This window comes from Salarias fasciatus, chromosome 17 (genome assembly GCF_902148845.1).
Source record: "Salarias fasciatus chromosome 17, fSalaFa1.1, whole genome shotgun sequence".
Lineage (NCBI taxonomy): Eukaryota > Metazoa > Chordata > Actinopteri > Blenniiformes > Blenniidae > Salarias > Salarias fasciatus.
In genome coordinates this window covers 231,171-258,416 of record NC_043761.1, presented here as the reverse complement: position 1 = coordinate 258,416, position 27,246 = coordinate 231,171, and the positions used below count along the sequence as shown (strand labels likewise).

Here is a 27,246-nt window from a genome sequence, read left to right as displayed (position 1 = left end):
CAAACAAATAAACAAATAAATAAATAAATAATAGCATCTGAAGCGCCGGGAGCGCCTGGACCAGAACAGAACCACCGGGACCTCGGCCGCTCAGCTCCTGCTTTTCAGACTCGGGTTCCTTCTGTTTCTCCTGAACCGCTTCCTTTCTGCTCACGAGGACGTCGTCTCTTTCGTCTCTTTCGTCTCTTTCGTCTCTTTCGTCTCTTTCGTCTCTTTCCTCTGGACATCCGGGTCCCTGACTGCAGGCGGGACGGGGGGACATCAGCTCCACGGGCCGTCTTCATCCTAATAAAGTGTCGGAGTGTGAATCAAGTTCCTGGATCACTGCGGAGTCCTGCAGAGTCCAGGTCAATGATGCGGATTAGATGTTTTAATCCCACCTGCTTCCCTGAGGACGGCGCTGCTCTCAGCCAATCAGCTTCGTCCTCTTCGAGGCGCGGACCAATCAGAGCGCAGATCCAGAGGGACCGCTCGAGACCTGCGCCTCACCTGCTCAGTCAGTCCCGGTCCGGGAGGAGGCAGCAACCGGGACTCCGGTAGTCCATCCTGGTCCGGTTCCGTGAGGAGGCCGCGGCGCGTAAGTCAGTCCCGGTCCCGGTCCCGGTCCCGGTCCGGGAGCCGTGAACAGCGGACCGGTGCGGCTCTGCGGAGCGGAGGTCAGGTAACCCCCCCCCCCCCGGTCATGGCTCGGACCGGGACCGGGACCGGGACGCTGCTGTCCCGCAGAAACGTGAAGCTGGACTCGTTCCTGAAGCGGAACATGGAGCGCGCCGTGTACGAAAGGATCCGCGTGCACGAGCCGTGCGTGGTTGTGTCCGACACCATCAACAAGGTGTACATGCACGTGGTTTTGAGCGACGAGCGCGTGTTCCTCACGGAGTACCCGCCGCGCACGCTCACCGTGGCCGTGAGCTTTGGGCGCGTGCGTGACATCGAGCTGGTAAGTTGGAGCTTCCGCTGGATCCTGTCTGGGATCCAAGCACTTTATTTTGTGAAGTCAGGAGCGGAACGGGGCTTTTCAAAATAAAGTTTAACTGAAGAATCGGTTAAAATGTAAAAGCTTTTCAGCTGGAATCAGTTGATTCAGAAGAATATGGGTCTGAAGCAGGAAGGACCAGACCCCAGGGAGACCAGGGAGCAGGACCAGACCCCAGGGAGACCAGGGAGCAGGACCAGACCCCAGGGAGACCAGGGAGCAGGACCAGACCCCAGGGAGACCAGGGAGCAGGACCAGACCCCAGGGAGACCAGGGAGCAGGACCAGACCCCAGGGAGACCAGGGAGCAGGACCAGACCTCTGGGAGACCATTGAGCAAGACCAGACCCCAGGGAGACCAGGGAGCAGGACCAGACCCCAGGGAGCAGGACCAGACCCCAGGGAGACCAGGGAGCAGGACCAGACCCCAGGGAGACCAGGGAGCAGGACCAGACCCCAGGGAGACCAGGGAGCAGGACCAGACCCCAGGGAGACCAGGGAGCAGGACCAGACCCCTGGGAGCAGGACCAGACCCCAGGGAGACCAGGGAGCAGGACCAGACCCCAGGGAGACCAGGGAGCAGGACCAGACCCCAGGGAGACCAGGGAGCAGGACCAGACCCCAGGGAGCAGGACCAGACCCCAGGGAGACCAGGGAGCAGGACCAGACCCCAGGGAGACCAGGGAGCAGGACCAGACCCCTGGGAGGAAGATGCTCTTCATCACCTGCTCTACTTGATTTCAATTATGTTGAACTCTGGTCCACGATGCTGCTGGAGGACAGAGAGAGACATAGGAGACACAGAGAGACAGACATAGGAGACACCGAGAGACAGGAAGAGAGACAGAGGCTGATGGTTGTCAGTCTTGATGGGTGTGTCAGTCATTGTGATGGTGGTGTCAGTCATCGGGATGGCTGCGTCAGTCATAACTGTTGTCAGTCTTGATGGTGGTGTGACCACAGCGGGAGGGCAGCCACGCCCACAGCGGGAGGGCAGCCACGCCCACAGCGGGAGGGCAGCCACGCCCACAGCGGGAGGGCAGCCACGCCCACAGCGGGAGGGCAGCCGCCTCCGTGTCACAGCTGGGGCCGTCTCATGAGGCTGTTAGCGCTAACTTCCATGGAAGCTAACGCAACAAGCTAGCGCTAACAGCCTCATGAGACGGCCCCAGCCCAGTTTGAGCCATCGGAGCCAAAACTGACGGAGTCAGATGCTGGGAGTGCCAGCCTCCTTCCTTAGTGTTCATCAGAATGCTCATTTCTTTGTTTAAATTAATCAGCGGGATTCCTCCGGTCTGCGCCAGCCGAGTCGACCCGCGGGTCTGCAGCTGGGGTGATCCGTGGGAAGGGCCCGGCGTGCGTCCAGAGTCCCGACCGCCGACCCGACCCCCTCCGAAACCGACCCGCCTTCCGCGGCGGCGTCGGACACCGCCCCACGCAGGAACCCCCGCGACCCCCGGGGTGAGCCGACGCCCCCCGGGGACGAGGGCAACTCGCGAGGCGGGCCGCGTGGGTTTATTTAGCTCACAGCATCGTTCCCCTGCACACTGTGGCACCAGGGAAGATGCAGGAGCGGCGTGGAGGTGACAGGCCTGGTTAGCTGACTGGTTGACTGGTTAGCTAGCTGCAAACTGTCGTACGAGACGCTATCCGAGACTCGAAAGCTAGCGGGAAAACCACCGATGATAATGCTCTAGATGTTTTTATATCGCTCAGCATCCGGGGGGCGGGTTTATGCCAATGAGGGCCGCGTTACGTAACGCAGCCCTCATTTCTGACCCGCCCATTAAATCCTGAACACAGAAGCGGTGAAAAAAGTCTGTGAAGTCTACCTCCAAAATTAAATCATAAATGGAGAAATGGCTTTTATGTGTTGAAAAGAAACACATTTATGACTTATTTTACGGTGTTTAGAAGAAAATGGCTGATTTTGGTTAACTCCGACTTTAAGGTAAATATTCTGGTTTCTGAAATAACCCCAGGAGATCCTCATTCAGACCACGGCCACAGACGACGCCATGACTGCATTTACACTTCATGCCACTAGGTGTGCTGTTTGCATGTTCAACCTTATTTTATACAGACACCACAGAAGAAGAAGGGCGCTGCTGCAGGCTCTCTGCATGTTGTTAGAAGGAGAGTGGCAGCGGCAAGACGTGGTGACATGTTCAATGATGCGATGCAGCGTCTTTTCAGTAAAAGAGAAGAACTGAACCATCGTTAGTTAAACTTTATCACAAGTAGTTCTGGACTCAAAAGACCAGATTCCTTGCGGATCGGTGTACTAGCAGCGGTGAGCTAGCAGCGGTGAGCTAGCAGCGGTGTGCTAACAGCAGTGAGCTAGCAGCGGTGAGCTAGCAGTGGTGTGCTAGCAGCAGTGAGCTAGCAGCAGTGAGCTAGCAGTAGTGAGCTAGCAGCGGTGAGCTAGCAGCGGCGTGGAGCAGCCTTTCCTGTCAGCAGCAGCCTCATCTTCAGAGGAAAACGCCGAGGCATGGCTGACTTCCTCTGCTTCGCTGCCCTCGGCTCCACTCAGCTCATCCTGTTTACTTCTCAGACAACTTTCAGGTGGAAGCTGAGCAGGAAAAAGTCGGCTGTGATTGGCTGTGTCACGCACATGTCTGCCATGTCTGATCGAGTAAATGTGTTCACAGTTGATCACCGTGATCGACTGGAAATTAATCGTGATCACTAATCACGATCATATAATCGCCCAGGCCTACTAGCAAGCGGTGCTATTACCTCTGAAGAGTATCAGCTGTTGTTATTCCCAACCAATAATTAGCCATTAATAAGACAAACAAACAAACACATACACAAGACAATGGAAAACCAACAAACAATAAATAAATTTAGACAGTACTGAACACCATAGTTGTGTGTGTCATGTTAGTATAGAGAGGAATAGGCCAGAAGAAAATCCTAGAAAAAAAAGGAGAGAGGGTTTAGAGTGAGATTAGACTCTGGAGAGGGACTCGGCACATCCTGGCGGGTCCCATCACTGCTCCACAGCCGAACTCGACAGGAGCTGACGGGACCTGAGCAAACCTGCGCATGCAAGTGTGAGAAACCCTGAAGCCCAGAACAGCCCTCACAGCAATGCAGGGCTGAGCCGACCGGGCGCCCCCCCTCCCCAGACCGCAGGAGCCACCGGGGCCACCGTGTACCACACGGACCCCGAACACAAGGGGGAGCAGCTACCGACACCCCCAGCACGCCAGAACCGACCCAGGCGGCCCGGGGCAAGAGGACCCACCCGCCACACAAACCCCGACCCCGCCCGTCCACCCCCCACCAAACCCCGCACCCCAACACGCCACCCGCCCACACCCCACCCCCAGGGGGGCCGACGGCCCCAAGTAGCCAGGAAGCCAGACACAGGGGCAGAGCGCCCCGCCGAAGGGATGGCAGGCAGCCCGTGACCGGACCGCCCGCCACCGGAGGCTGGCTAGGGGACCTGGAGCCGGGACCCAATGCGAGCCCACAGGGCAAAAATGGACAGAGTGGTAGGGCCTGGCAGCACCAACGGGGGAGCACCCCGCATACACACCCGCACCAGCCCCCGGGCGAGCACAGCACCCCCAAGACCCCCGCATCCCGCGACGCGAACCCAACCCCCCACCAGGACAGAGCCACCACACTCCACCAACCCGCGCCACAGCCACGGCACCCCCCGGGACCGCCAATCCAGACCCCGCCGCTCCGCAAGAGCCACCGCACCAGCCGGGACTCGTCGGCTACGCAGCAGAACCCCCACAGGCCACGGCCCCCCGGCCTAAAGGTTGCCATTTACAGTGAGGTGTGAAAAAAGTGACGTGCACAATAGGAGGCAGTCTGGTGGGGATCATGTCACGTCAGTCGTCATGATGGTCGCGTCGGTCAGTGTGGTGGTTGCGTCAGTCGGTGTGATGGTTGCGTCGGTCAGTGTGGTGGTTGCGTCAGTCGGTGTGATGGTTGCGTCGGTCAGTGTGGTGGTTGCGTCAGTCGGTGTGATGGTTGCGTCGGTCAGTGTGGTGGTTGCGTCAGTTGGTGTGGTGGTTGCGTCAGTCGGTGTGATGGTTGCGTCGGTCAGTGTGGTGGTTGCGTCAGTCGGTGTGATGGTTGCGTCGGTCAGTGTGGTGGTTGCGTCAGTTGGTGTGATGGTTGCGTCAGTCGGTGTGGTGGTTGCGTCAGTCGTCATGATGGTCGCGTCGGTCAGTGTGGTGGTTGCGTCAGTCGGTGTGATGGTTGCGTCGGTCAGTGTGGTGGTTGCGTCAGTCGGTGTGATGGTTGCGTCGGTCAGTGTGGTGGTTGCGTCAGTTGGTGTGATGGTTGTGTCAGTCGATGTGGTGGTTGCGTCAGTCGGTGTGATGGTTGCGTCAGTCGGTGTGGTGGTTGCGTCAGTCGGTGTGATGGTTGTGTCAGTCGGTGTGGTGGTTGCGTCAGTTGGTGTGATGGTTGTGTCAGTCGGTGTGGTGGTTGCGTCATTCGGTGTGATGGTTGTGTCAGTCGGTGTGGTGGTTGTGTCAGTCGGTGTGGTGGTTGCGTCAGTCGGTGTGATGGTTGCGTCAGTTGGTGTGATGGTTGTGTCAGTCGGTGTGGTGGTTGCGTCATTCGGTGTGATGGTTGTGTCAGTCGGTGTGGTGGTTGTGTCAGTCGGTGTGGTGGTTGCGTCAGTCGGTGTGATGGTTGCGTCAGTCGGTGTGGTGGTTGCGTCAGTCGGTGTGGTGGTTGTGTCAGTCGGTGTGGTGGTTGCGTCAGTCGGTGTGATGGTTGCGTCTGTGCTGTTGAAGCTCCTGTCGTGTTGAGGATGTGGAGAGTGAAGCTGGAGGGAAGAAGCTCCTGCAGGGACAGTAAAGCTCCTGGTCTAAATGAGAACCTGGTCTAAATGAGAACCCGGGTTCTCTATTAGAACCGACGGAGCCCGTCTGGAGCTGCAGGAGCTTAAAATAGTGAGCAGCTCCTTATGTCAGAGGGTTAACCGATAATCCCGTCTGCATTTAACCATCAGATTACTGCTTCTCAAAGCAAACTGGTCTTAAATGAAGTTCCATGTGACGCTCGTTTCACTTTGACTCCAGAAAACGAAGAAGCGCCGTGACGGCGAAGCTGTCCATCAGTTTGTCAGCTTCAGCATTTCATTCTAATCACTCAATTGGCTGCACTGTGAATTGATTTGATTCCTCTTTTAATGCCATCACTTCTGATCAATCATGACTGATTCTGTTCTTTGAGACAGTTTGATTGGCTGGAGAATACGTGGTTCGCTGTGCAGTCGCTGAGCGGTCGCTGAGCGCTGTGCGGTCGCTGCTCGGTCGCTGCTCGGGCGTCGTGCAGTCGTTTGCAGTTCAGCAGTTGGAAAATCGGAAGCGTTGCTGGTGTGATGGATGTGTTGTTGCCGCAGCGGTGCAGAAAAGATTCAGCTCAGCAGCTGCCATGCTGGTGGTGAGGTGGAGAGAGAGAGAGTGAATGAGTGAGTGAGTGAATACAGCTGGAGGTGACGGATGCCTTGAAGAATATGAACCAGTGCAATGTGAGGAAGTGACGTTGGTTGTTCTCGCTCTGCAGGTCAACGACCTGCCGGACTTCCTCCGAGGGAAGGACCAGGAGCGCTGCCAGCACATTCGGATCGTTTACGCCGTGGAGACGCCGCCGCCCAGGAGAAGGCGTGATCGGCTGACCAGAGAACGTGGGGAGGAGCTTCCTCCGGTGACCCCGCCCCCTCGCAGTCTGACCCCGAAGAGCACATCCGAAGGTATGACTTGCTATCTCGGCCGCCGGCGCACTAACTGGTCCATTGGGTCCACTGCTTATGTGAGGTCATGTGACTCCAGTCCTCAGGGTTCTCTCGAGGTCATGTGACTCCTGTACTGGTGGTTACTGGAAGGTGCTGGTGGGTATGGGAAGGTACTGGTGGGTACTGGAAGGTGCTGGTGGGTACTGGAAGGGACTGGTGGGCACTGGAAGGTACTGGTGGGTACGGGAAGGTACTGGTGGGTACGGGAAGGTACTGGTGGGTACTGGTGGGTACTGGAAGGTACTGGTGGGTACTGGAAGCTACTGGTGGGTACGGGAAGGTACTGGTGGGTACGGGAAGGTACTGGTGGGTACTGGTGGGCACTGGAAGGTACTGGTGGGTATGGGAAGGTACTGGTGGGTACTGGAAGGTGCTGGTGGGTACTGGAAGGGACTGGTGGGCACTGGAAGGTACTGGTGGGTACGGGAAGGTACTGGTGGGTACGGGAAGGTACTGGTGGGTACTGGTGGGTACTGGAAGGTACTGGTGGGTACTGGAAGCTACTGGTGGGTACGGGAAGGTACTGGTGGGTACGGGAAGGTACTGGTGGGCACTGGAAGGTACTGGTGGGTACTGGAAGGTACTGGTGGGTACTGGTGGGTACTGGAAGCTACTGGTGGGTACGGGAAGGTACTGGTGGGTACTGGTGGGTACTGGAAGGTACTGGTGGGTACTGGAAGGTACTGGTGGGTACGGGAAGGTACTGGTGGGTACGGGAAGGTACTGGTGGGTACTGGTGGGTACTGGTGGGTACGGGAAGGTACTGGTAAGCACTAATGGAAAAGGGGTGTAGCCTGGAAGTTACATCTAATGCTTATAATAGTTCTGGGCAACAACCAATGAGAAGACTAGGTCATTTCGTGGAGTGGAGAAACAGGAGATTGGACACACCTGAATTAAGCGGTACCTTTTTATATAATTGCAACAAAACAGACAAATAACAAACATAAGTGGACAACAAAGAAACAAATTCTTAACAAATAAAGTGATATGTGTACAAATAAAGCAGTGTCAACAGCGAACACTAACGCTTTTCCCGTGACTATTGATCAGCCAGCTGGGGATCAATAAGGGTCCTGTCAGAGACGGACAATGCAACTCTTGGGTCCACTTCTAAACGTCCAGAGGGAAGTCCAAGGGTTAGGAGGGGAGCTTCCAGTTCAGGCCGAGCGGCTCGCCATCAACCTGGAAATTCCTCACATTGACTGCTCACAGCTGGTTTCCGCACGGCACCGCGGCTCCGGTAAACTGCTCCGGCAGCGTCCCCGTCCGTCCTGCAGCCCTCTCACGACTTCCGGGTGCCAGCCGGTCACCGGTGCTTATAGATCGTGATTGGACGCGCGGCGTCACGTGACCGCGTGACGTAATGAGGCGCGGTGAGCGAGGAGTAAGTTCAAGAATTATTTAGGGAAATTAATACAGGATATTTTAAGACAAAAAACCCGTTTTCCCACCTGTGTTACAGGGGCTTTAGGGTCGTGGAGCTTTTTCCTTCTTTCAGTCTCACTATGGACTTTAGCAGAGTCCAGATCACGATGCTGACAGGACAGCATTGGTCTCTTCACTGAGACTGTGTCAGCTTCATCCTGAGTCTTCCTCCTGGACCCGTCTGCTTCGTCCTGCTGGACCCGTCTGCTTCATCCTCCTGGACCCTTCTGCTTCGTCCTCCTGGACCCTTCTGCTTCGTCCTCCTGGACCCTTCTGCTTCGTCCTCCTGTGCTTCGTCCTCCTGGACCCGTCTGCTTCGTCCTCCTGGACCCGTCTGCTTCATCCTCCTGTGCTTCGTCCTCCTGGACCCGTCTGCTTCATCCTCCTGTGCTTCGTCCTCCTGGACCCGTCTGCTTCGTCCTCCTGTGCTTCGTCCTCCTGGACCCGTCTGCTTCGTCCTCCTGGACCCGTCTGCTTCGTCCTCCTGGACCCGTCTGCTTCGTCCTCCTGGACCCGTCTGCTTCATCCTCCTGTGCTTCGTCCTCCTGGACCCGTCTGCTTCATCCTCCTGTGCTTCGTCCTCCTGGACCCGTCTGCTTCATCCTCCTGTGCTTCGTCCTCCTGGACCCGTCTGCTTCGTCCTCCTGGACCCGTCTGCTTCGTCCTCCTGGACCCCTCTGCTTCGTCCTCCTGGACCCGTCTGCTTCGTCCTCCTGGACCCGTCTGCTTCGTCCTCCTGTGCTTCGTCCTCCTGGGCCCGTCTGCTTCGTCCTCCTGGACCCGTCTGCTTCGTCCTCCTGGACCCCTCTGCTTCGTCCTCCTGGACCCGTCTGCTTCGTCCTCCTGGACCCGTCTGCTTCGTCCTCCTGGACCCCTCTGCTTCGTCCTCCTGGACCCGTCTGCTTCGTCCTCCTGTGGATTCACGCCCGACTCTTAAAACTTTTTTGTGCTTTTTCTGTCACGTGTTCCTCTTGTTGCTGCTTCAAAAGAGTTTGATTGAACCAGACTGTTTCTTGGAGAGCTCAGCCATGTACTTTCTCTGTAGGTGACCTCTGACCTCTGTTGTTTCTGTCTCCTCCATAGGGCATCCTCCAGACAGGTGAGTGTCCACTCAGTTTTATTTTTATAGCCACGGATCTTCGTCGGGTTCCCTGGCAAGAGTCTGCAAAAGCTGCATCACATTCAGAACTGCGCTGCCCGGATCCTGACGAGGATCAAATCACGCCGATACTCCCAACTCTCCACTGGCTGCCGATTAAATACAGAACCCACTACAAAGTCCGCCTCCTCACTCAGCAGTGCCTACATGGAACTGCCCCTGCCCATCTCCGCGAACTACTGACCCTCCACACCGCCACACGAAGCCTCCGCTCCTCCTCCTCCTCCACCTCCTGCCTCCATCAACCCCGGACTAAACTCTCCACCATGGGAGACGGGGCCTCCAGGCAGCGGCCCCCCGGCTGTGGAACGCTCTCCCCGAGACCCTGAGGGCCCCGCTAAGGGTGGAAACCTTCAAAAAAGGCCTCAAGACATTTCTATTTAAAAAGGCCTCCTCGATCCTGTTTCCATGATCGTGACTTTGAAGTTTTAAAATGTTATTTTTGTTTTTTTGTTTTGTTGTGTTTTTGCCTCTGAAAATAGTTTTTAATCCCGCTCTGTAGCACTTTGAGATTTCTTTTGAAATGTAAAGCGCATTACAAATAAAATGTAGTATTACTATTATAATTTCTATATGGCGTTAAGAAGAGGTGGAGTGCTTCACAGGACGACATGAAGTCAGTCTCACTTCAGAACAAACCCCCATTTCACTAAACCCGAACAGAACGGAACAGAACAACGTTTTCACTTCAGAAGGCAGAACAGGTCCTCGTTTAAGCAGGCAGTCCTGCGCGGACAGCGTTTCAGGCACAACTGAAACATTTACAGTGTGTGTAATACAAACCCATTAACTCACACTCTTCTTGTTACCTGTTGTCCAGCTGTGAAAGCTGAGACCAGGTCCCCGGACCACAAGCTTTCACACCCTGACAGACTCCACTTCAACTCAGCTTCAACAGTGATAGAAACACTGAGATACACACACACACACACACACACACACACACACACACACACACACACACACACACACACACACACACACACACACAAACGCTGAACGAGTGTTGTGCGTCTCCATCAGCAGCCTGGACCAGTGGACGGAGGAGGACCCCCCCCCAATCCCGAAGCCCCTCCGCTCCGCCTCCTGTCCCAACCCACAGACCCTGAGCCTCCTGAAGGTCCCGCGCCCCCCTGGCCCCCCCTTCAGCTCACCGCCGTCCCCGTCCCGGCAGAGCCGGGCTCAGGTACGTGGACCTCGTCCTGAGGTCTGATATGACTGCAGGGCGCCCCCTTCTGGCCTTGATCTGGTGTGAGAAACCCTGCCGGACGCCAGATCCTGCTGCTTCAGGACACTGGTCCCCCATCCTTCACTGGTCCCCCTGTCCTTCACTGGTCCCCCTGTCCTTCGCTGGTCCCCCCCATGCTTCACTGGTCCCCCCGTACTTCACTGGTCCCTCTGTCCTTCCTGGTCCCCCCGTCCTGACCTCACCTCACCTCCGGTCTGCCCCGTGGAGCCTGTCCTCCTGGCGTCCTCTGGAGGACTCGTGAAGGTTTTTCTCTTATTCAGAATGTGACCCGCTGTTCCAGGGGCCGAGGAGGATCAGCCTGATCCTGGACCGTCTGCTGAGGAGAGACCGGGCGGACCCCAGCGAGGACAAGGGGGCGGAGCTTCATCTGTACGCCGTCTCACACTCGTCCACCATTTACCTTCATCTGCAGAGCGCCTGGACCCGCTTCCTCACCGTGAGAGCACCGCCCACTTAGTGTGTGTGAGTGTGAGTGTTAACCTGGTGTCATGTGCCCCCCCGTCCAATCAGGACTTTAACCTGGTGTCATGTGCCCCCCCCCCCGTCCAATCAGGACTTTAACCTGGTGTCATGTGCCCCCCCCGTCCTGTCAGGACTTTAACCTGGTGTCATGTGCCCCCCCCGTCCAATCAGGACTTTAACCTGGTGTCATGTGCCCCCCCGTCCAATCAGGACTTTAACCTGGTGTCATGTGCCCCCTCCTTGTCCTGTCAGGACTTTAACCTGGTGTCATGTGCCCCCCCGTCCAATCAGGACTTTAACCTAGTGTCATGTGCCCCCCCCCCCCCCCCCCTTTTATGCAGAGGTCGACTCTGCTGTTGGATCCGCTGCACAGGTGGAGGTGCAGCTCCGGCTGGGACCCGCCCCCCCCCTCCAACAGGTCAGTCTCCACCGTGACGCTGCAGACAGACGGACCACCGGACTGAACCTGGCTCTCCGGCTCATCCGCAGGTCCGGCTGGCTGCTGGGCCGGCTGAGCCGGGAGCTCCAGCGGGACGGGGTCAGCCCGGAGGCGTCCTGCCTGCTGCTGCGCGAGCTGAGGACGGCGGCCCGGCGGGATGTGGCACTGCGCCGTCTCTTCTGGAGGGTGAGGACGGCGGGACATGGCGCTGCGCCGCCTCTTCTAGAGGGTGAGGACGGCGGGATGTGGCGCTGCGCCCGCCACTTCTAGAGGGTGAGGACGGCGGGACGTGGCGCTGCGCTGCCTCTTCTAGAGGGTGAGGACGGCGGGATGTGGCGCTGCACCGCCTCTTCTGGAGGGTGAGGATGGCGGGATGTGGCACTGCGCCGCCTCTTCTAGAGGGTGAGGACGGCGGGATGTGGCGCTGCGCCGCCTCTTCTAGAGGGTGAGGACGGCGGGATGTGGCGCTGCGCCCGCCACTTCTAGAGGGTGAGGACGGCGGGACGTGGCGCTGCGCCGCCACTTCCAGAGGGTGAGGACGGCGGGATGTGGCGCTGCGCCGCCTCTTCTGGAGGGTGAGGACGGCGGGATGTGGCACTGCACCGCCTCTTCTGGAGGGTGAGGATGGCGGGATGTGGCACTGCGCCGTCTCTTCTGGAGGGTGAGGACGGCGGGACATGGCGCTGCGCCGCCTCTTCTGGAGGGTGAGGATGGCGGGATGTGGCACTGCGCCGCCTCTTCTGGAGGGTGAGGACGGCGGGATGTGGCACTGCGCCATCTCTTCTAGAGGGTGAGGACGGCGGGATGTGGCACTGCGCCATCTCTTCTAGAGGGTGAGGACGGCGGGATGTGGCACTGCACCGCCTCTTCTGGAGGGTGAGGACGGCGGGATGTGGCACTGCGCCGTCTCTTCTGGAGGGTGAGGACGGCGGGACATGGCGCTGCGCCGCCTCTTCTGGAGGGTGAGGATGGCGGGATGTGGCACTGCGCCGCCTCTTCTGGAGGGTGAGGACGGCGGGATGTGGCACTGCGCCATCTCTTCTAGAGGGTGAGGACGGCGGGATGTGGCACTGCGCCATCTCTTCTAGAGGGTGAGGACGGCGGGATGTGGCGCCACCTTTTGTGGAGGGCGAGGCTGGCGGGACATGGCACTGCGCCGCCTCTTCTAGAGGGTGAGGACGGCGGGATGTGGCGCTGCGCCGCCACTTCTAGAGGGTGAGGACGGCGGGATGTGGCGCTGCGCCGCCACTTCTAGAGGGTGAGGACGGCAGGATGTGGCGCTGCGCCGCCTCTTCTGGAGGGTGAGGACGGCGGGATGTGGCGCTGCGCCGCCTCTTCTGGAGGGTAAGGACGGCGGGACGTGGCGCCACCTTTTGTGGAGGGTGAGGCCGGCGGGACATGGCACTGCGCCGCCTCTTCTAGAGGGTGAGGACGGCGGAACGTGGCGCTGCGCCGCCACTTCTAGAGGGTGAGGACGGTGGGATGTGGCGCTGCGCCGCCTCTTCTGGAGGGTGAGGACGGCAGGATGTGGCGCTGCGCCGCCACTTCTAGATGGTGAGGACGGCGGGACGTGGCGCTGCGCCGCCACTTCTAGAGGGTGAGGACGGCGGGATGTGGCGCTGCGCCGCCTCTTCTGGAGGGTGAGGACGGCAGGATGTGGCACTGCGCCGCCTCTTCTGGAGGGTGAGGACGGCGGGACGTGGCGCTGCGCTGCCTCTTCTGGAGGGTGAGGATGGCGGCCCCGCGGGACGTGGCGCTGCGCCCCAGGGGGCTGGACTACAGCTGGACCAGGCGCCACTCTACTAACCCCCCACCAACCAGGAGGGCTCTTGGGGGCGGTGCCTGGGGTGGGGGTCAGTGCCACTTTAAGGTGGTCCGGCCCCCACCCCAGCAGTACCGCCCACTATTTTAACTGCCCTTAGACACACCGGGCTTTGTGGGGAGGTGCTCCGGGGTTCTGCCGCCTGGCAGCGAGAGAACCCCGGTTCGAACTCTCAATCTTCACTCTGGAATCACACACAACCCCGAACAGTCCAGCCAATCCTGCCCTTGATGGGTGGAGGTGGAGGGTGGTCTTGCTCTGCTGGTGTTGTGGTGGCGGGGGAGGGGGGGGGGACTCTGCCCAAGGGGTCGAGGGGGGCTGAAGGGGGGGCGGCTCTCCGTCTGGGGTGGGGCTGGGCTCGCGGCCACTCGGCCTGGAGGCTCCTACTGTCAAGAGGAGGAGAGGGGGACTACTGAGTCCTTCTTCTGTTGGTCTGAATTTAATGCTGTGTAGCTGCCTCCCTGATGGGGGCGGGGGAGCCTCCATGATGGGGGCGGGACTGCCTCCCTGATGGGGGCAGGGGAGCCTCCATGATGGGGGCGGGACTGCCTCCCTGATGGGGGCGGGACTGCCTCCCTGATGGGGGCGGGGGAGCCTCCATGATGGGGGCGGAGGAGCCTCCATGATGGGGGCGGGACTGCCTCCCTGATGGGGGCGGGACTGCCTCCCTGATGGGGGCAGGGGAGCCTCCATGATGGGGGCGGGACTGCCTCCCTGATGGGGGCGGGACTGCCTCCCTGATGGGGGCGGGGGAGCCTCCATGATGGGGGCGGGACTGCCTCCATGATGGGGGTGGGGCTACCTCCCTGATAGGGGCGGGTTCTGCAGGTGGTCTTTGGGCGGTTTCAGTCACTGAAGGTTCTGGCGGCTGCCCTCTGCAGTCAGGTCAGAGACTCAGATCCCATGATCCTCCAGGCCGCCTCCAGCACCCGGACCAGCCGGTTCTCTCCTCTACACACTAGAGATGCGCGGATTGCAGTTGCGCCCGCGGAGAACCGTGGATCGGGCGGAGGATGTGTCGAACAAATAAGATTTTAATGAGATTCGGGCGGGTTGCGGTTGAAGCACTCAAATAAAAAAAAGCAACATTTAATAGCCGAAGCTTCTTCAGTACACCTGAACACTATTCTGTGGGTGGCGGCGGGTTCGGTTTTGAAAATTGATAAAAAATCTTTTGTGTGGGCGGATAGCGGGCGGATGGAGGTTTTAAGAAGGATGGAGAAATGAGCCATGTCTACTACATACCAGGTGGTTCCTGACCTGATCTGCTCCAGAGGTCTTCCTTGGCTCAGAGGTCCGTCGCTCCTCTCCGGGCCTTCAGTCTGTCCTCTCTGTGTTTCAGTCCGGGGACCTGTTCGTCTTCCTGGTTCGCAGTCTGGAGGACGGTCTTCATGGTGTCCAGAGTCTCAGCGGAGGACTCTGGTCAGATCAGCTCCTGTAAGAGGCTCCCACACTCCACACACTCCTGAATGACCCTGGACAGGGCTGCTCAGTCCTGGTCCAGGAGCTGGTAACAGGGCTGCTCAGTCCTGGTCCAGGAGCTGGTAACAGGGCTGCTCAGTCCTGGTCCAGGAGCTGGTAACAGGGCTGCTCAGTCCTGGTCCTGGAGCTGGTAACAGGGCTGCTCAGTCCTGGTCCTGGAGCTGGTAACAGGGCTGCTCTGTCCTGGTCCTGGAGCTGGTAACAGGGCTGCTCAGTCCTGGTCCTGGAGCTGGTAACAGGGCTGCTCAGTCCTGGTCCTGGAGCTGGTAACAGGGCTGCTGAGTCCTGGTCCTGGAGCTGGCGCAGGTCTGATTAGCAGGCCCCCCCTCCCCCGCCACCCCTGCTGAAGTCTTCTGTGTTGTCCTCAGACTGAGCACTCTCATCGTCCAGACGCTCGCCGTCATGTTCAGAGACACCGAGGTGGAAGAATCCAGGATGGACCTGCTGTCTGCCAACAGGTACCCTGTCTGTCCCTCTGTCTGTCTGTCCCTCTGTCCGTCTGTCCCTCTGTTTGTCCGTCCCTCTGTCCGTCTGTCTGTCTCTCTGTGTCTGTTTAATAATAACAATGATAATAATAATAATAATAATAATAATAATAATAATAATAATAACAATAATAACAATAACAACAACAACAACAATAATAATAATAGTAATAATAGTAATATTGCCGGCTGAGGCTGAATGCCAGCTGCTGCAGGGGGACGGCGGCGCACGTGAGTGCAGCGGCTCTTTGCTCTCCCTTTTCTTTTCCTCTTTTGTGCTTTTTTTGTGCTTTTTTCTTTTTAACGGCGCCTTTACACAACACTACACCCGCTCGGATTAAGTGAACATTGGTTTCCACCTCAAGCTGACTGTCTCGAGCAACTTCCCCCGCACCCTTAACATCCCGGACTGGATAGCACGACCGGCCGGATCTCCGTGGATTGTTGTCGGGTCTGGCCGGCGCTGCAGGGCTGGGCTAATGGCTAGGCTAAAGAAGCAGCCTTTCAAACCCTCGGTGCCGAGCCTCTTCCTCTCCAACGCCAGGTGATGGACGCACAAGATGGACGAGGTAGAACTGCAGCTGGTAGGAAATCGCCACGTCCGGGACTGCTGCATCTTATTGATCACGGAGACTTGGCTACACGCCGGGATCCCCGACGGCTCCGTACAACTAGCGGGCCGCGTGCTACACCGCTGGGACAGGAATGTGAACTCTGGAAAGAGCAGAGGAGGAGGGCTCTGCCTCTACGTGCATGAAGGATGGTGCAACAACAGCACCGTCTTGGAGACCCACTGTTCCCCGGACCTGGAGTACCTGACGGTGAGATGCAGACCCTTCTTCCTACCCAGAGAGCTAACTGTTGTTATCATCACTGCTGTCTACATTCCACCAGACGCTAACGTTAGCGCAGCGCTCTCTCTGCTCCTCCACACCATAAACAAGCACCAGAGGGCACATCCAAACGGTGCATCCAAACGGTGCTCATATTGTGGCAGGCGATTTCAACAGAGCAAATCTGAAATCTGTCCTGCCACACTTTCACCAACATGTCAGTCGTCCTGCCAGAGGGGAGAACACTCTGGACCATGTTTATACTAACAACAAACATGCATTCAGAGCCATCCCCCTCCCCGCCTGGGCCTGTCCGACCACCTCTCACTGTTTCTCACCCCAGCTGCCGGCACACAAAGCCCACAATGAGGACCATCAACACCTGGCCCGAGGATACCCTCCCCCAACTCCAGAACTGTTTTAAGGCTACTGACTGGGAGGTTTTCCACCTTGAGGACCTGGAGGCATTCACCAAAGCTGTTTTGGACTACATCAAGTTCCGTATAGACCTTTCCGGGCTTACGTCACAAACGCGTCACAATCCAAAATGGCGGGTCGAGTCGGTGACAACAAGACTGTCGTCAGTGAGAAAACACATCGGCCTCGGAGCGGTTTTGGCTTTTTTGTGCATTTTTTTTTTTCTGTAAAACAGTAGCGGAATGACGTATAAGAATTACAGGAACCTGCCCAGAGAGGCAAAAGTCCGCTACAAACAGAAATTGGACTCAATAGGCGTAACTTCGGATGAACGTCCATACAAACAGCCGAGAGGTGCTTGGAGTAACGACCCCACGAAATGGCCAGATAATACACCTATCTCACTGACACAACAGGTAAGTTCTTTAATATTACACATGCAAGTTAAAACCATTAGCTGGAGTGTACCTTTGATCTACTTAATGTAAGCCTTTTGACAGAAGTAGTGTCGTTACATGCTGTGTGTTGTTTTGTTTGTTTCTTTCAGGAGTGTTTACCAGGGACAGCATGAAAAACAAGAAGAGTCTGGGAGCCTACCAGTACTTCCAATCTGGATGGGCGAAGAACGTCTTATCTTGCCACATCCCAAAGACCAGATACACGTTACTACATGCCAACGTGAAACCGTCACAGAGAGACACATCACATCACACATCACATCAAATATGTGCACACAGCCTTGTAAGTGGATCAACCACACCTCACTGCCAGCGTGCATGTGCGCGTGACAGATAAAAGCTTCACACTGGAAGTCACGTTTTGTTATTATTCATTTATGTCAGTTTAACTAGTCATGTTGTGATGTGCTTTGTAAATAAAGACGGAAACATTTTCAAGTTTGCTGTTTTATCACGATGACATTAAAAAAACAAAACATTTTCAGCAGACGGGAACGCCTCCTCAAAGAGCAGAAATGATGTAAACTCAACTGGCAGAGATAATTCTCCAGCACAATGTTGCACCAATGTGTTTTTTACTCCGAGTATACAATGCTGTCACCTAGGTTGACAAAAACTGCACAAGAAATCAGTATTTTTTTTTTTTTTTTTTAATCCTGCTAATATCAAGTTCATCTGCCTCATCAGTCAAAGTTTTAATTCCTGGTATGGACAAATTCCCTTGTAAAATTTTACATTTGCTTTTCTAGTGTCCAATTACACGTTCTATGTGAATTCTAACACTACTTAGTTTTCTCAACTCTTCAACCTCTGTGGCTGAAAGCTGTTTTTCCCTTTGGTAAATGCAGGTGTTTCAATTTCTGCACTACACAGAGCTGCAAAGTGGTCTTTCAGAACGTCTTTCCCCGTCACACTGGAAGCACACAGGTGGACTGCATCGTTCAGCCTCCTGCTCAGTGTCTTGTTCGCTTCTAGAAGGCTGGCCTTTTCATGCCCAGGTTGTCCATCTCCTCATACAGCTGCTTCCGTTCATCCTCAGCAACCGGCTTAGAAAGTCCAACCTGACAAGTGTTACTGCAGCTGGGGATCGGGGCGGCGGTGAGTTAAGGTGAAGAGGGGCGAGGTACTGCTGTCAGTGTATGCAGGTTGTTTTGAACTGTTGGTGGTGAACAAAGGTCGTCTTGGAGTGCCCTCTTTTTGGACAGACTTGGCGTTGGGATGAGATATTTTCTCTTTTTGGCAGCAGCAAATCTCCGGAGTGTTGACTCTGATGACTCGGGGTCAGTTTGGGTTTGCTTGAAGATGGAGGGAATGAAGTGATGAAAGAAAATGAATAAATAAGGCTAGATGATAATGCATAGTTCCTACAGTCAGACTGATGTGTTATTCATACTTTGACATTGAATTGAATTGAATTGAGAATCCTTTATTTGTCCCGCAGGGGGGAATTGCAGGGTTACAGCAGCACAACATAGAAAAGTTGAAAAGGTGTCGGGAGCTGTATTTAAATACGGTTGATAGCGCTAACTATGTGTGACTGTGTGCAGTTTTGAAGTCATTTGCGTCTGAGAATTTGAAGATAAGAGTGATGCGTCTCGTACTCTCTTTAATTTACCCCTTGTGAAGAGGGTTCCCGATATCAATGTCATAATAAAATGTGTGTTGTAAAACGCAGACACAAAAATACACCCACCTAAAGTTATCTGTTTCACAAAAAAAAAAAAACCACCACTCGTTCGCCAGTTTTCAGTCTTCCGACGCCACTGGCATTTCTCTAAACGCGTTACGGTATTAATAACTTAGTAAACCGACAACACAGCGCTGGCGCTAAGTCAGAAACATGTTGGGAACAAAACAACAGGTTTTATCTTTCTCAAAAACAATTCTTACCACTTAAGAAGTGTTCACCACAGAGGGCTGCTGGCGTCGCTCCGAGCCGCCCGGGTCCTCTCTCTTCGCTGCGTTTAAATACTTTCTCCGACGATCGGGGTCCATGGGAAAGATGTGGAAAGACAATGCTTTCTCTTTCGTGTTGTGGCTGGAACATCTAACCGCACAACTTTTCAGCATGATTTCTAGAAAACGTTTACAGCTGTCACAAAGCTGCCGCTAAGGCTTGTTTTCACCGAGTAAAGCGCGTTGCATTGTGGGTAACCTCGGAAATACCCGGATATTCGGAAAGGTCTGTTGGGAATGTAACGGTGGAAAGGACCATCAGAACGTGTCCAAATCAGAAACCTTGGATGACGAGCCAGGTCCGCACGCTCCTCCGAGCCCGAGAGGCAGCCTTCAGGTCTGCTCGCGCTGAGCTGAGGAGCGGGATCAGGGAGGCCAAACGGGACGACAACAGGGCGGTACAGGGTCACCTACGCAGCAACAACCCCCGGCAGGTGTGGCAGGGCATCCAGACCATCACCAAGTGACCCAAATGCAGCACTTGCAGAGGAGCTGAACAGCTTCAAGCCCCCAGCACAGTCCTGACCGCTGCAGCCCCATCCCCCGCCAGCTTCCGGTGTGCCCCCACTGACACTGACCACGCAGGAGGTCACACGCACGCTTCGGTCAGTAAACCCCAGGAAGGCAACCGGTCCAGATGGTGTACCTGGGAAAGTGCTGAAGGCCTGTGCTCACCAGCTCTCACAGGTCCTTACAGACATTTTCAGCCTGTCCCTGGCCCGAGCTGTTGTTCCGACCTGCCTGAAATCAGCAACCATCATCCCGATTCCAAAAAAGCCCTCCACAACCAGCCTCAATGACTGCAGACCCGTAGCACTGACCCCCGTCATCACCAAGTGCCTTGAAAAACTGGTTCTGCAACACATAAAAAGCAGCCTCCCCCCTCCCTGGATCCATATCAATTTGCATACCTGTCAAAAAGGTCAACAGAGGACGCCGTCGCCACCACCCTCCACTCAGCACTGCGCCACCTGGAGCACCCGAACACCGACGCCAGGCTCCTCTTCGTCGACTAAAGCTCCGCCTTCAATACCATAATCCCTGACACCCTGATCCTCAAACTGCTCGGCCTGGGGATCCCACCCCCCACCTGGGCCTGGGTTCAGGACTTTCTAACAGGCGTGTGAACCTTGGTCCCCATCTGTCATCCACCCCACTCTCAGCATGGGGTCTCCTCAGGGCGGCGAGCTGAGTCCACTCCTCTACTCTCTCTACACTTCTGACTGCCGTCCTGCTCATCCAGACAACATCATCATCAAGTTCGCTGATGATACCACGGTCCAGGCCTGGGGGACAATGAGGGGACAATGAGGCAGCCTACCGGGACCAGGTCCTCCACCTGGAAGGGTGGTGTTCAGCCAACAATCTGACACTGAACACCACCAAAACAAAGGAGCTCATCCTGGACTTCAGGAAAAACAAAGCTGCCCCTCCACCCCTGTTCATCAACGGTGAACGTGTAGAGAGGGTGGAGACCATCCAGCATCTTGGTGTCCACATCGCAGCAGACCTCTCTTGGACTGTGAAGACCTCGGCAGTGGTGAAGAAGCGACTCCACTGTCTGAGAGTACTCAGAAGGGAGAACTTGAACACTCAGCTGCTGGTGTCCTTCTACCGCTCCACCATAGAGAGTCTGCTGACCTCCGCCATCACGGTGTGGTTCTCCAGCTGCCCTGAGGCAGACAGGAAGAGGCTGCAGAGGGCAGTGAGGACAGCAGGGAAGAGCATCGGCTGCCCTCCCTCCGACACATCAACAGCTCCCGCTGCCTCAGTAGAGCGAGGAGCATCATCAAGGACCCATCCCACCCTGGCCATCACCTCTTCGGTCTGCCGCCCTCTGGTAGGCGCTACAGGTCACTGCGCCAAAGGACCAGCAGATCCGGAGACAGTTTTTATCCCAGAGCTCTCAGCTCTGTGAACTCAAACGGGGCAAAGGCCAAAAATCCACACACTCTGCACCTCATTCACTTCATACACACCTGTCTTTGTTGTTTATTTTATTATGCACATACATATTGTATTGTCTATTTTTTTATATTACAAAAGGGAGACGGCACAATCTCGTATCTAAATGCTACAATGATAATAAAGGCAAGTCTGATTCTGAATAATAATAATAATAATAATGATAATACTGAGCAGATGAAAAGCAGTGATGTTTTAATGATCTGTCGTTATGAAGACGGTGAGTACATTTCATAAAAACAGTTGGTTCTGGGTCTGGTTCTGGGTCTGGTTCTGGGTCTGGTTCTCGGGCTGACCTCGGAAGGCAGATCTTCACCAGCGTGTTTAAATATCAGAGTAAATAAGAATCTGGATCTGAAGCAGATCTGCAGGGCTGTGACGGTTCTGCTTCGTCCCTGCAGAGCTGCTCTGTCCTCCAGACTGCTGCTGGCCTCCATCGGTGGACCTGAACCCGGACGGTCCCCGGTGGACTCTGAGGTGAGACGCCGGCGTCGCACCGGCACCCCTTCACTTGGACCGGCTCTCACCCCCGTCTCCGTCTCCGGCAGGTCCGGGTCTTCTTGGATGAGTTCCGGGACGCGGCCTGCTCGCTGCTCTTCGAGATGCTGCTGCTGGGCCACCAGGTGAGTCTGGAAGAACAGGAAGTCCACAGATTCCTCCTCACCTGCTGTCCAGGTCAGAAGTGGGAGGAGCTTATTGCAGCTGGCAGTGAGAGGCGGATGATCCCAGAGTCTCCCTGAGTTAAAAACCTCTTTCTGTTTGATGGTCAGTGATGGACTCTGTGTTTGATCCCAGGCTGTCAGAGGAAACTTCCCGGGCTCAGGGAAAACATGCAGTCTCCAGACAGATCATTGTCAAACCTGATCTTTGTTTGGTCGATGTCCAAAAACCACACATCCCCAGTGATACTTTTTAATGAATTAATCCCTATAAAGACGAAAAAGATAGAGCTTTGATCAGTTATTCTCTAATCTCCTGACCTGGAGGTCAGTCCTGCAGGACCTCTTTTCTCTGCTCTGCTCTGCTCTGCTCTGTTCTGTTCTGTTCTGTTCTGTTCTGCTCTGTTCTGTTCTGTTCTGTTCTGTTCTGTTCTGTTCTGCTCTGTTCTGCTCTGCTCTGCTCTGCTCTGCTCTGCTCTGCTCTGCTCTGCTCTGCTCTGTTCTGTTCTGTTCTGTTCTGTTCTGTTCTGTTCTGTTCTGCTCTGCTCTGCTCTGCTCTGCTCTGCTCTGCTCTGTTCTGTTCTGTTCTGTTCTGTTCTGTTCTGTTCTGCTCTGCTCTGCTCTGTTCTGTTCTGCTCTGTTCTGCTCTGTTCTGCTCTGTTCTGTTCTGTTCTGTTCTGTTCTGCTCTGCTCTGTTCTGTTCTGTTCTGTTCTGTTCTGTTCTGCTCTGCTCTGCTCTGCTCTGCTCTGTTCTGTTCTGTTCTGTTCTGCTCTGTTCTGCTCTGTTCTGCTCTGTTCTGTTCTGTTCTGTTCTGCTCTGCTCTGTTCTGTTCTGTTCTGTTCTGTTCTGTTCTGCTCTGCTCTGCTCTGCTCTGTTCTGTTCTGCTCTGTTCTGCTCTGTTCTGTTCTGCTCTGTTTTGTTCTGTCATCTTCTTATTCATGAAAGCAAGACATCTCTGAGCTGGACTCCAGAGGAAGACAGCAGCCAATCGGAACGGCAGGCGTTCTTGTGTACTGGGCGAAAGAAACCCGTTGTTGTACTTCTGAGTACAGACTGGACGAGGCGAGAACGCCGTGAAGCTAATGAGCCTGGAGAACCTTCCAGGTTCCAGCTCATCACCTCATCATCTCCATGATGAGGTGATCCTGGTGAGCAGGAGAACCTCAGTCAGGTTTCATCTCATCCTCACAATACAGTACTGACAGAAAGCTGATCAGACAGTTCACTGGTTCACTGGTTCACTGATTCACTGGTTCACTGATTCACTGGTTCACTGGTTCACTGATTCACTGATTCACTGGTTCACTGGTTCACTGATTCACTGGTTCACTGGTTCACTGCCGGCTGTCTGTCCTCCGTCTGCTCAGGGCTTCATGATGACTGGATGACTTTAGTCTAGTGTCTCCAGAGGTCATGTGACTCCAGTCTTCAGGGTTCTCTAGAGGTCATGTGACTCCAGTCTTCAGGGTTCTCTAGAGGTCATGTGACTCCAGTCTTCAGGGTTCTCTAGAGATCATGTGACTCCAGTCTTCAGGGTTCTCCAGAGGTCATGTGACTCCAGTCTTCAGGGTTCTCCAGAGGTCATGTGACTCCAGTCTTCAGGGTTCTCTAGAGATCATGTGACTCCAGTCTTCAGGGTTCTCTAGAGGTCATGTGACTCCAGTCTTCAGGGTTCTCCAGAGGTCATGTGACTCCAGTCTTCAGGGTTCTCTAGAGATCATGTGACTCCAGTCTTCAGGGTTCTCTAGAGATCATGTGACTCCAGTCTTCAGGGTTCTCTAGAGATCATGTGACTCCAGTCTTCAGGGTTCTCTAGAGATCATGTGACTCCAGTCTTCAGGGTTCTCTAGAGATCATGTGACTCCAGTCTTCAGGGTTCTCCAGAGGTCATGTGACTCCAGTCTTCAGGGTTCTCTAGAGATCATGTGACTTCTCTGTGGGTCCAGGTTTTGAAGGTTCAGATTCAGAGAATTCTGATCTGGATCTATTCTATGGATCTGGGCCTTTATGGTTCAGGTCTGGAGGAACCAGCTGATCTAGAACTTTTCTTTGGATCCAAGTTCTTGGGGATCTGATCCAGAGTTACCGTCAGATCCACAGTTTTTATATCTAACTTTATCCACCCTCTCTTCACCTCTGACCTCCTGGAACTCTTCCAGTCTCTCTAGATCCCTTCTTCCTGGATCTCTGTCTCTCTGGATCTCTGTCTTCCTGGATCTCTGTCTCTCTGGATCTCTGTCTTCCTGGACCTCTGTCTCTCTGGATCTCTGTCTCTCTGGACCTCTGTCAGTGTGGACTGTTCTGGACTCTCTGGATCGTTGTCCTGCCTCAGAGGACACTCTGAGCTCAGTGGACTCTTTGTCCTTTTGATCAGCTGTTAGCGGTCTTGGTCATGAGGTCTGTTTAAACACCGATTCTAATGGATCAGGGACGGTCCTGGTCCCTTCAGATGCCTCCGTGATTCTTCTTGTTCCAGAATAGAAAGTTGAGCAACGAGTCCTAAAACCCTGAACAACTCTTAGAGAAGGTCACACGAAGGTCACACGAAGGTCACATGAAGGTCAGCTGGAAGGTCAGAGTGTGTTTTAGGTTCATCCTGATGGGGATCATTCGAATGTCCGTCTCTGGACAGACGAGGCTCCTTTTGGACACAAGTGGACAGTTTATCAGTGAAGGCTAGCCTCACTTCAGGAAGCTGTCCTGAGTCCACCGCTCTGAGGACAACCGAGGACAACGTCGACAAACCTCGCCTTCATGCCTGCGCTGTCTGTCAGGTTCGACCACCGGGTGGCAGCAGTGAGTCCCACGTCCTCCTCAGACTCTGGGATGTTGTGTGGAAGGACGGCCTGCAGGTGGCGGTCTGTCCTCCGCCCCGAACTCTGTTAACTCTGTTAGCTTGATTAGCCTGTTTACTCAGATTATCCTGAACCTGAGTGTGTGTTCTGGTTTTAATTATCCTGAACCTGAGTGTGTGTTCTGGTTTTAATGATCCTGAGCCTAAGTGTGTGTTCTGGTTTTAATGATCCTGAGCCTGGGTTTCTCTGGTCTCCAGGCCAGCAGGGGTCCGTCCTCCGACTCTTCTTGTCTCACTGTGGGCTGGATCCTCAGAGTCCTGCAGGGCCACCCCCACCTGGTAAGCATCTCCTCACACCCCTATTCACACCTCTGTGTGTGTGTGTGTGTGTGTGTGTGTGTGTGTGTGTGTGTGTGTGTGTGTGTGTGTGTGAAGACAGAAGTCAGAGGAAAAGCTTCATTTCTGTGATCAGAGTCAGAAACTCCTCCTGAAGCAGCTCAGCCAATCAGACGTCGGCGCATCACTGATGTTCCGACGTCTGATTGGCTGAGCCGACTGCCCTGCTTCAGGCTGAGGAAGCTGTTGGCCGTCATTATTCAGGTTATTTAAAATCTCAACAGTCCTCAGAGTTCATTAGCGACACACCCGGGTCAGTTCCTGGTCCTGAAGATCTCCAGGAGCTTCAGAGATTTAATGTTTTGTCCTTTAATTCCTGCAAATGTTTAACGGTGAAACGTTTCGCTTCGTGTCGTTTACTTTACGTCTTGTGAGACTTTTAGGTTCTCCAAGATTCAGAGCTGTAATTTCTCTAAAATGTGAGAGGAAGAAGCCCACTGACCCTGACCCCTGACCCTTGACACCCCCGCAGCTGCCCTTCATCAGTCACCAGGCCCAGCGGCTGCTGCTGGTCCTGTCGGACCGGCAGGACTCGGCTCTGAGCCCCCCGCAGTCCGTCCTGCTGTTCCAGCGCTGTCGCCTCCTGCTGGCCTGCCTGCAGCACAGCAGCCTGCTGAACCAGCACCTGCGCTCTCACTTCAGGGAGGAGTTCAGGTCTGACCCCGTCTGCTCTCACCTGGTCTCTGAACCGGTCCCCTGGTCCCACAGCTCAGCCTGTGGTCAGGGTCTGATTAGTGGCCCTGCTCAAGAAGCCCCGCCCACCGCCATTTGACTGACAGCTCAGACCAACAGTGAAAGCAGAATGGAAATAGAAAAGCAAAAGGAAAAAGAAATGACAAAATGGAAAAATAGAATAAAGGGAAAAGCAGAGAAAATGCCTGCATTCATTCATTCATTCATTCATTCATTCATTCATTCATTCATTCATTTCTCTTTATATTTACACTGATTTCTTTATTTTAAACAGATTTATTATTACTTCTTTTATTTCTCTTCACATTTCCACATTCATTGCCTCATTTTGCGACAGGTCTATCAGGTGTTGTGACGCCACCGTGACTCCACAGGTAGACTTCAGAAGGAGGCCCAGAGGAGGTCACCTGTCAGGGGGCGGGGCTTTCTCAACCAGTGACGTGCGGTCAGAGGAGGTCACCTGTCAGGGGGCGGGGCTTTCTCAACCAGTGACGTGCGGTCAGAGGAGGTCACCTGTCAGGGGGCGGGGCTTTCTCAACCAGTGACGTGCGGTCAGAGGAGGTCACCTGTCAGGGGGCGGGGCTTTCTCAACCAGTGACGTGCGGTCAGAGGAGGTCACCTGTCAGGGGGCGGGGCTTTCTCAACCAGTGACGTGCGGTCAGAGGAGGTCACCTGTCAGGGGGCGGGGCTTTCTCAACCAGTGACGTGCGTCAGAGGACGCAGGAGGCCCGGCTCCCCTGCCGTCATAGCTTTTATAAGCTAATTATCAATGTAACTTTGCTGTTTTTATATTATCTCTTACTTTTCATTGGAACTGGGTTTCCGCTGGAAATAGGAGATAACAGCTAAAGACGGACGGTCCAGAGAAGCTGTGTGGACGTCCTCTGAGACAGCGTCTTTCTGCTTTTCTCTCCAGCTCATTTAGAAGAAAGGTCAGAGCTAACGGCATCTTTTAAAAGTAAATGTGCTTTTTTCTGTGCTGGAACCAAAACACTGAATCAGTGGGAGAGACGAGCCGAAGCAGGAAGAACCGCTTTCTCCTGTTTTTTATCAAATACGTTGTGTGTGTGTGTGTGTGTGTGTGTGTGTGTGTGTGTGTGTGTGTGTGTGTGTGTGTGTGTGTGTGTGTGTGTGTGTGTGTGTGTGTGTGGACACGCTGCTCTGAGGCTCTGATCAGGGTTCGGCTAAATTTAGTAAATCTGACGAAGCCGTCGGTGCCTCCCAGCATGCACCTCACCGCACGTCACTGTTCCCTGCTCTGAGAGACGGAGAACCACAAATGGGTTCTCCGTCAGAAAGTCACGAAAGAACACGTCAGAGTCTCGTCCTCCAGTCCTTCATAGAGGCCGTCTCGTCCTCCAGGTACTGCGTGGAGCCGTCCAGGTTGGACGTCAAGCTGCCGTCTCACGTCCCCATCAGCCGACCAACTGTGAAACTGATCAACTGCATCCTGACGGCTGTTCTGAAGGACTGAGCTCCACCCGCAGGACCGACCTCCACCCACGGGACCAGCCTCCACCCGCAGGACTGAGCTCCACCCGCAGGACCGAGCTCCACCCGCAGGACCAACCTCCACCCGCAGGACTGAGCTCCACCCGCAGGACTGAGCTCCACCCGCAGGACCAGCCTCCACCCGCAGGACTGAGCTCCACCCGCAGGACCGAGCTCCACCCGCAGGACCAACCTCCACCCGCAGGACTGAGCTCCACCCGCAGGACCGAGCTCCACCCGCAGGACCGACCTCCACCCGCAGGACCAACCTCCACCCACAGGACCGACCTCCACCCGCAGGCCTGAGCT

The 27,246-nt window shown here is 55.1% G+C and overlaps 1 protein-coding gene across 6 annotated transcripts; it reads left to right on the top strand.

The window, feature by feature from the left end:
- Positions 1–531: 531 nt before the first annotated feature.
- On the top strand, positions 532–27,246 carry c17h12orf56 (chromosome 17 C12orf56 homolog). Of its 6 annotated transcripts, XM_030113059.1 has the most exons (14): positions 532–940; positions 6,520–6,706; positions 9,260–9,275; positions 10,359–10,521; positions 10,865–11,020; positions 11,388–11,464; positions 11,536–11,671; positions 14,650–14,744; positions 15,158–15,247; positions 21,305–21,380; positions 21,452–21,526; positions 24,616–24,696; positions 25,226–25,407; positions 26,809–27,246. In XM_030113059.1, exons 1-14 carry the CDS (start codon positions 683–685, stop codon positions 26,918–26,920), a joined length of 1,704 nt encoding a protein of 567 aa, XP_029968919.1. In that variant the 5' UTR covers positions 532–682; the 3' UTR covers positions 26,921–27,246. The 6 variants fall into 6 exon arrangements, 3 of the variants coding, with proteins under 3 accessions (XP_029968919.1, XP_029968920.1, XP_029968921.1); XR_003933291.1 differs by lacking the exons at positions 24,616–24,696; positions 25,226–25,407; positions 26,809–27,246 and adding an exon at positions 17,072–17,265 and having other exon boundaries at positions 21,452–21,468; XR_003933290.1 differs by lacking the exons at positions 21,305–21,380; positions 21,452–21,526; positions 24,616–24,696; positions 25,226–25,407; positions 26,809–27,246 and adding exons at positions 15,819–16,095; positions 16,451–16,940; positions 17,072–17,213 and having other exon boundaries at positions 11,536–11,714.